Here is an 8,766-nt window from a genome sequence, read left to right as displayed (position 1 = left end):
CCTGCAACAGACAGATTCAGCATATGTCCTGCACTTTTCTGTTTAGCAATTCACTAATGCTGGACAAAAGATCAGATACGACACACAACGTGATACAGAAGCCAGATAACTCACAGGCGGTGTGATTCCAGGTAATTCTTGGGAGTGAGAGACCACGAAATCACCAACAGAAACAGGGCATGACGTCTCTGCACAAAGATTGTGGTCCTCGCTGTGGATGTGAAATCCAAAGTATGAAACATCAATTACCAGTTTCCCACCATTTATTGCTTCATCTGCATTGAAAAACCCAAGTTAAGCCTCATAGGAACTAAACAACATGAGAGAAGCTTTATTGGGATCAGTTAAGAGCATGAGACTTCTAACAAGTTTAGCAAATATAAATGCAAAAGCATGCTCAAGGTTCTCACTTTCAGAGGATGGTGAGATTCCATGAAACCCACTGAGGACACTATTGAAGGGATAAACTAAACAACAGGGATAGGCTATGGAAGGGGAAATTAGACAAACTATTTGAGGAGTTGTTGATCAATGCAGAAGCGATTATACAACTGCTAAAACATATCTCCAAAAGGTTATAGTTCCAGGAGGAGGTAATAATTTGAACCAAAGAGTAAAATGCATCCTGAACATTAAAGGCATATGTCAAAGCAATTACTTGTAGCTGCAGCAATCTGGAAGGTGGTATTTTTGCCTCTGGAAATTGGATATGGGTCTATCTCGAGTCCATTGACCTTCACAACATAGTTAGCCTTCTTATCTGCAATTCATTAAACAAAAAGTAAACAAAATCATACCACAAAACCTAAGATGCACAAGACAAGCATTTGCTTTCAGAGAGAAGAGCTATCCATGTCTATTTCAAAAACTTGGACTTCCTATTTAACAAACATGGGGTAGGCACCAACTCGAGAGAACAATGCCCATAAACAGCCAGCTTTTAGAGAAAGTGGAATATAATGCATCAAGAACGTGCATATTACTGAATATAAATATTAAATACGGATGTGTATCTTAGGCACCATAATCAGCTCCAGCTCATGTGACAAGTAGGATTTGATATTCACAATCTTGATCATATATAAATGGAATTGTACATCTATCCACTTTAAATCATTAAGGAGACGTTCTCAAGTGTCTAACTTTGTTTTTTTTCTTACTGTGTTCAACATGATCAAAGAATCCATACAATACAAGACCCAGCAAGGTTTATTTGGTCTCAATTTCTAGCACGATAAGTTACTTTGTTTGCTACGGCACAGTACCAACATAGTTTTGAATTGATACCACAATATCAATTGTATACTCCCAACTCAAGAAAATTAACTTTAACACACGGAGATATGAAATCATTGGATCAACAGACAAGCAAAGCATAAACATTCCACTCAGCATTTTCCTTTCCAAATTTAAAACCAAAAAAAAAAAACACTATGAACTACAATAAGCGACAATCCACATCAGCTGCTCTAACTCACAAGAAATCCACAACCCTAACCTAAAACAACAGCCGAAACTGAAAGATGTTAATAAAACAAAAGGAAAACAGCATTTGGTAACTAAATTACAGAGAAAAACAAATATACTAATCCTGGAAAGGAAAAAAAAAAGGATAGCATACTGCAGTAGTGAACATCGGTGGACTTGGCAGAGGTCAAAGGTACAAACAGACACAGAGCGAGTACGAGACCACCGAGAAGCTTCATCTGCACCATTGTTATCCACTCAAATATATGAACGCTCAGACAGAGATCGAAATTCTTTGATGAAAATTTTCTCCTTGAGCTATGAAGAACAACGAACAACTCCTCTCAGGTCTCACCGACTGCCGATAATTGATGTACTCGAAATAATGGAGAACGCGAGAAGATTCTTTTATTGAAGAAAACGCCTCGGGTCTCACCGACCTGACCAGATCGCCATATGACCCGTTTTCATCGGGCCTGATCAACCCGATCCAAGAAGGAAAGCCCAATTTGCCCAAGTCATATATATCTCTGCTTGCCCAATTGCCCCAATCGTCCAACGTTCTATAATTAATTGTGATAAACTTATATTTAAAATAATTAATGTTGAAGAAATCTAATTATAATGGAACTATAAATTATAAATTCTAGCTTTAATTATTATATCATTTTAATATATTCAGATTAAAAAAATTATTTTAATACATTAATATTCCAAATCAATGAATATTTAATCCAAATAAAAAAATAAAAACTATTAAAAAAATAGACTTATATACATATATTCGTATAAGTTGAATTCACGATTTTTTTATTATGATGCTCCGACATAAAACCTCGTTAAGAGTTCTAACATTTGTCAAAATATAATTCAAAAGTTATTATTTAAAAAGGGCCAGATGATATTATATTTATAGTGAAAAAATAGATTTGAGCTTAATTTGATCCATATAAAATTTTACTGTAAGTTAATACCATGTTTTAGGAAATATTATTATATATGATAGTTCATAATTGAATTGCATTTGTCAAACCCAAAAAAGAAACAAAAAAGAGAAAAAAAATAGTTTTGAGTTTGAACTTTGGTGAAGACTGCAATGAGTAAAATCTTCAAACAGTATGTAGGCAGTAAACGCTCTTCACATACATACAAACTACATATGTGTTCAAGCAGTAGAAGATACGGATTGAATAAAGTACTCAATTGTACAGTACAGGAGAGGACAGTCGAGAGATTGAAGCGGCGAAGTTCTTGGAAACTCTGCGACTATCCAGTTATCTTCACTTCAAAGAATAATCTCTGCTGGGCGCTGCTTCACCAGGTTCTCTGCTTTTTACTTTAACGCACAATGTCTTGAAGTTCTTGAAATTTCGGAATGTCAATGGGAAATAGAGTTGTCTTGATTGCTGATGAGTTTAGATCAATCCCAATTTGATCAACTTTTGCTGAAATTTGTGAGGATTTTGATGATGGTATAGTTTTCCTTGACTGAGAAAATCTTCATCCATGGGATAATAGTTGGGTATAATCAAGATCCCTTTGCAAAAATTCTGGACTATGAGTTGGTACTGGGCTTGCTGTTGGGGCTATTGAGGCTCGTTTTCATTGTTTCGGCCAAAGGGTTTGAAGTTTGATGTCTTTGTGTTTGTAAAATGACTGTAATTTAGGCGACAGTCAGATTATAGTATTTGAAGTTTTGAACCAACCAAGAAAAAAGATAGTAAAGGTGATCTTGTAAATTTTTTCTAACTTTTGGTTATTGTTAGATTTTTCATAGTGAATATAGAACTGGTTAAGTTGGGATGCTGGCTTGATATCTGAAACAGGGCGGCGAATTGTGTTTGGACTTTGTCTTCAACATATTTGTTGGGTAATTCCAATATATGTTTGGTGGTTATTGCTAAAGAGGATTATTCCTGGTAACATAGTTGTAGTGTAGAATGTAACTGGCTGGAGAAAGAGCGTTTGACTACAGGAGTTTGAAGGCATTACCTTGTTTGAAATTTGTTGATGTTTTATATGGAATCAATCATTTTAAGTGGAGGAATGGGAAGTTGAATCATTCTCTTTGATGTGGCTGTTTGGGGGGAGAAATATTAGTCTCTGAATCTTGTTCGTTCTTATATTGAGGTATATAAACTTGTGTCTTCTATCTCATGCTTTCACACTCAGTTCTTGACAGAATGGTTTACATGTTACTACTGTGAGATTTAGGTGTGGCTACAAATGAAACTGGAATGTGAATCTGTGTGCATTTTACAATGGTCCAAGTGTTTTTGACCGTTTCTTTATCCTTCATCGTTATGCAATTATTTTCTTTCTTTCTTTCTTCATTTCTTGGATGAATCAAGAGAAACTGGAGCTCTTGTGCAAAGTTTAGTTAGACAACAATTGGTTTAAGCTACGTGTCCTGAATTTATTCTTCAGTTACATGTCTGATTAGGAAGATGCTTCTTTAACATCTTCTAATGTTAACTGGTGTCTCTGCTTAATCAGCTGTGTTATTTTCATATAATTTGCCTTTTAGTGTTTTAGTATTAGGTATGATATGATGATAAAAACTCATAAAAGTCAGTTTGCATCAACTACATGCACTCTTTTATTATCTTACATCCCCTTGTATATCAGTTGACTCTTCCAAGGTTAGAAGTTCGGATTTCTTGTTAGTGGAATTTGTTTCTTGATACAGCTCAATCATTCAGGCATACAACTAATGGTGAAGCTGAAACAGAGACACATCCGTTCTGCACCAGGCAAGAAGCGGCAAAATCAACGTTCCACTGAGACTGATCCACCTGATGACGAAGATTGGATGGTGGTCAAGAAGCAGAGAATCACTATTTTAATCCCACCATTGCCTAATAAGGTGCACACGACGACACCTAATGTACGAGAAAGCCAGGTACAAGAAAAGCCAAGAAATACCAATTCCCAGTCTCCCAAAAAGACCAACTCCGAGTTACAATATCCATCTCGAGCATCTGCCTCAAAGCAATCAGTTCATGAAACAGAGAAATCCATTTCATTGCCTCAAGAACAAGCTATTCATCATCCTGTAACAGTGCATCCTTCTGAACCGAATTTAACACTCCAAAAGCCATCAAGTTTGTCATATAGGATTGCTTCAGACAATTCTCCACGTCGTAGTTTCAGAGACAACATGGGAATTGGTAAATGTAGCACACCAAGAGGTCGTAAGCGAATGATGATACATGCTGATAGTAGCGCGTTTCTAGATCCAAGAATGAGAGCTTCGCATCTTGAGAAAAAACTAAAGAAGGCGGGAGGAATGGAGAATTGGCTCGTCTCTCTTGGGCTTACACGATTTGTCAAGGTTTTCCAGAGGAGAAGCATCACCAAGTTTCAGCTGGCAAATCTTACTATGAAAAAGCTTAAGGATATGGGCACAGATGCTGTCGGCCCCCGGAGAAAGCTGATGCATGCCATCGACTGTCTCTGTGAACCCCATTGTTTCCAGCACCATTGAATCATTGCAACTTCATGTTTCGCCAGCACATATTTTCAGTGTATAGTTTTAATCAAGGCAATGCTCATATTTGGTGTCATATTTGCCGATACTTTCTTTTATTTCTTTCCTAATTACAGAGGGGGGGGGGGGGCAGGGGGGGGGGGGGGGGTACCGGGAAAGTGGGATCATGCTCGGTCAGATTTTGAGTATGTAAACGTTAGGCACGCTGTTAACCATGGTGATGTATCCAGATTATCCTCATGAATATGTTGTGTCTGGACAATTTTGGCCCTTCCAGTGAATCCATATTATGTATGTCACTTTTCATTCGTGTGGCTTATTATAAGCTGATTCTTGCTTGCTACTGTATCAGTTGAAGGTACAAATAGGTTCGTCGGAAGTACCCCTTTTCACATCAATGTATAGAACGGTGTCGCAAGTAATTGGTAAGATTTCTCTTACAGATGCGGATCGGACATGGGTAAGAAAGAGAAAAAGGAAAATAAAATTATTTCCGAAAAGGTACTAAACGCGCCAGGTAGGGGTCGAACCTACGACTTTCTGCTTAGGAAACAGACGCTCTATCCACTGAGCTACAGGCGCCGTATGTTTGCTAATCAATATTGTTTTTTAATATTGTTTGTTACAAAATATTTAAACATAAAAGAAGCGGTCATCTGGAGGGGGGAGCGGGAAAATGGCAATGGAGGAATCGATCGGAAAATTCTGCAGAACGGTGGCGAAATTCTGCAACCACCTTCAAACCAGCTGCACCGCCCTCAAAGAATCCGTCGACCGCCGTCCCATTCCCCTAGGTATGGTCCTTCGCAATTTCCGCACCTGTTTTGAGTGATTAATGAGGATATGCAGTCTCTCTTATCAGTCTTATTTTCTTGGAATCCTTTTTGCGTTTTCCCTTGATTTCCATTCCTAGATTCTGCATCAACTACTTTTGTTCAGAGCGTTAATCGGAGAGTATCTGCCGCCGGGGACGACTTGAACATGCTGGAAGCCATGTCTTTCACCACGGTGTCGTTTGAGGAGCTGTTGGGACACTGCAATGAGGTCTTGAAGAAGAATCAGAATGATATTTGTGCTCTCCAGGATCGCCTCCGTTCCTCTTCCAACTATATCCCGCCACGTTTGTTCGCCTCACTTTATTTCAATTTTGTTTCTTTTTCCATTCTTTTGTTTGTCTTACCGCAGAACACACGATTTTATGAGTTTAGTGTACTCTCCTTATGGTTCTCTGGTGTTAGTTAATTGATAGGGTTTTACTTTTTTAATTGGTTTTGTTAGTTGATTTTGAGGAAGATGATGTTGTCAACGACTTTGCACTGGATAATGTTTCATTGGGAAGCGACAGTTTAGAACTGAAGAGTGATGTTGCAGAAGAGGATCCCTTGTATCCTTTTGATTTTCTTTAGAGAGATTTACTAGCACATAATTTCAGTTGTCAGATCTGTGTCGGGTGCTACTTCTGTTGGTTCTTACTTGCTTTCTGTGTCTAACAATCGCACATGCTGATGTCTCATGAAGTGGATAGGCGGTGGTTTCAAATTTTGTTTGCTTTCCTTAACATAGTAGACTTGATGATTCATTGAGCTTAAAGAATTTTGGGATATCTGATGTTTGTCTTGCAACCATTGCATCTGAAGGTGAGTTGACTCTATTCTAGCAATTGCATGATCACCTATCGATATGTTGGAAAGTGCTGATTATTTCTTCCTGTTTGTGGTGCATGTGGTGAAGCTGACAATAAGGGTTTTCACGTAGAAGGTGCGAAAAGTTCTAGCTTTTAAAGATTATTCTTATAGTCCTAGAGAAGTATTAAGCATAAGACTGATCCATACATTTTTTCATGATGAATCTAGCGGAAACACCAGATGATTTGGACAGGTATGAGGATTCTAGGCATCTCTTGAATGTCTCAAGAGATGATTATGAAAGTCTCCCAAAACACATGAAGGGTTTGGTGTCATGGGAGGTACGATATTCTTGTCTCATTTGTTGCTCAGATGTTTTCATTGGTGGCATGCCAAAAATAGTTGCTTAACTGAAGGTACTTCTTATGTTATCATTTTGAAGTTTACTATCTAAAATCTTGAGGTTGTACATGTAATACTTTATGTATAATATCTAGAGTTGGACAACCACATGTCACCAACATGAATTGTACACATGTAGCATTGACATGTTGCAGGCAAAATCCAAATTTCTAGTCAATCGTCTTTGACTCAACTTTGAGATTATTTAGGAGAGTTTTCACAAGTCTTGGTTTGATAATATGTAAGCCTAACTGTGCTTGAACTCTGAGTCTTCGACTTTGTGTTTCGTCTGTTTGCTCAAGGACAAGCAGAGAATTTGGACTGAGATGGTTTAGATGTATGAGAAATTTGAAAGTCTCTTTTTCATCGTATGTTACATGAAGGAAACGGAAACCTTGTTTCTCAACCATTAAACTTCCGTGTATGCTTCTTTGGATTAGCTATTGCTACACAACCAAGTTGCTTATTTTGAAGGGACCAAGTAACCATGCAGAAATATTTGTGATTCTGTAACTAAAAATGCTTTTTGGTAACTGTGTGATATCATATTCATCAGGTTTTTGTCATTCAGTGGCACTTGAGCCTCTCAAGCGTACCACTTGGCACAGCAACAGAGTTATGTACAACATTATGAGAAAACCTTATAAACAAGTAAAATATGTATTAACGGATTGGATAAATACATTCCAGGTGCAGTAGCATCATTGCACATCACCAACTAATCATCATTCCTCTATATCCTTTTGCAAATCTGGAAACCTAATGATGATAATTTTTAAGAAAGAATCTGAGTACCATTACTGCTAGTTTCTTCTTGATAAAAAACTCTGAAAATTGGTTTGCAGGATCTCTTAATTGCAGTTGAAAAGATGAACTCACACATAGGAACAAAGAAGACAAAACCGTACAGCTTCCAACAGGATGATATTGAATTGCTAGGATTGGGTATGTACTGTAAGACTATTTTATAGTTTGACTTTTCCTCATTTCCCAAACCAAGAACATGAAATTCGTTCATTTTTCACAGCATGCCTACCCCCTCACCTCAGTCACCTGTGCATTTCCAGTTCTGTATCTGATCTGTTTTGCTGGTTTCAACAGTCCAAAATGCTTGGCATATGGACATTGTTGTTTTTTCTAAACATCTCACAACAAAGATACTCTCATTTTTCTCGATGCCTTAGCCCCTGTTGCAAATAGTTCTGCTTCGATCTTATTCACATTCATTATTATCTTTGGAACTGAAGGAGGAAGCCCAATTTGGTCTTTCAGCATAGACGTGATAAGAGATGATTTATTTGATTTAGTCGACCGTCTTGTTCAAATATTGATTTGCTTTATTCTGCTTTATCTCGTGCAGGTCATAAAGCAAGATCTTATCTACTGCTACTCATTAAAATGAATCAGCTTAGCATAGAGACGAATGAAGGTGTGATTTCCTACAGAGTTCTGTAAACTTGTGGGCATCATATCTATAATGGCACCCGCTATTCTCATAAGTTGGGTTTTCCTGTTTTGTTCATAGTAACAGATACCGGGTAACTAAAATCTTCAAGCTGCTGGATTTTCGCTTTGTTTGACTTGTTCTTTCTGATCCCTCCATCTCGATCATCGCAGGGATAGTTGTGGCTTTTTCTAAATGAATATTTTCCATTTCGGTTGTCAAAGCCCTTAAAACTTTCTTAAGGAGAAGTACTTTACAACTTCTCACTCCAAAAAAAGAGAAGCTTTTGAGTTGTTTAAGCAAAAACAAGTATTTTGAGTGTGCTTATAGCTAATTTG

The 8,766-nt window shown here is 37.5% G+C and overlaps 3 protein-coding genes and 1 non-coding gene across 4 annotated transcripts in view; 2 read left to right on the top strand and 2 right to left on the bottom strand.

Annotated features, from left to right (window-relative positions):
• LOC105173954 (putative phosphatidylglycerol/phosphatidylinositol transfer protein DDB_G0282179) overlaps positions 1–1,879 on the bottom strand; it is a 2,357-nt gene extending 478 nt beyond the window's left edge. The window contains exons 1-3 of the mRNA XM_011095889.2: positions 1,622–1,879; positions 659–760; positions 115–275 (exon numbers count right to left, since the gene is read on the bottom strand). Coding sequence (XP_011094191.1) covers positions 115–275; positions 659–760; positions 1,622–1,715 — 357 coding nt within the window. The 5' untranslated portion in view covers positions 1,716–1,879. The remainder of the gene's footprint in view (positions 1–114; positions 276–658; positions 761–1,621) is intronic.
• LOC105173953 lies at positions 2,516–5,098 on the top strand. The gene is made up of 2 exons (XM_011095887.2): positions 2,516–2,788; positions 4,157–5,098. Exons 1-2 carry the CDS (start codon positions 2,564–2,566, stop codon positions 4,952–4,954), a joined length of 1,023 nt encoding a protein of 340 aa, XP_011094189.1. The 5' UTR covers positions 2,516–2,563; the 3' UTR covers positions 4,955–5,098.
• Positions 5,467–5,539, bottom strand: TRNAR-CCU. The gene has a single exon. It is a non-coding gene; the product is annotated as a tRNA-Arg (tRNA).
• LOC105173952 lies at positions 5,625–8,690 on the top strand. Its single transcript, XM_011095886.2, has 8 exons — positions 5,625–5,751; positions 5,871–6,077; positions 6,236–6,341; positions 6,524–6,594; positions 6,689–6,715; positions 6,811–6,923; positions 7,830–7,929; positions 8,345–8,690. Exons 1-8 carry the CDS (start codon positions 5,634–5,636, stop codon positions 8,437–8,439), a joined length of 837 nt encoding a protein of 278 aa, XP_011094188.1. The 5' UTR covers positions 5,625–5,633; the 3' UTR covers positions 8,440–8,690.

The sequence above is a fragment of the Sesamum indicum genome, linkage group LG11 (assembly GCF_000512975.1).
Source record: "Sesamum indicum cultivar Zhongzhi No. 13 linkage group LG11, S_indicum_v1.0, whole genome shotgun sequence".
In the NCBI taxonomy this organism is placed as follows: Eukaryota; Viridiplantae; Streptophyta; class Magnoliopsida; order Lamiales; family Pedaliaceae; genus Sesamum; species Sesamum indicum.
The sequence above is the reverse complement of the archived record's forward strand: the minus strand, read 5'-3'. Positions and strand labels throughout refer to the sequence as shown.

Bases quoted from the DNA above. Each gene is read 5' to 3' on its own strand.
- LOC105173953 (XM_011095887.2), top strand. From the start codon at position 2,564: ATGAGTAAAATCTTCAAACAGTATGTAGGCAGTAAACGCTCTTCACAT. The intron at 2,789-4,156 runs GTTCTCTGCTTT...TTCTTGATACAG, and splicing joins GCTGGGCGCTGCTTCACCAG to CTCAATCATTCAGGCATACA.
- LOC105173952 (XM_011095886.2), top strand. From the start codon at position 5,634: ATGGCAATGGAGGAATCGATCGGAAAATTCTGCAGAACGGTGGCGAAA. The intron at 5,752-5,870 runs GTATGGTCCTTC...TTCCATTCCTAG, and splicing joins CCGCCGTCCCATTCCCCTAG to ATTCTGCATCAACTACTTTT. The intron at 6,595-6,688 runs GTGAGTTGACTC...CATGTGGTGAAG, and splicing joins TGCAACCATTGCATCTGAAG to CTGACAATAAGGGTTTTCAC.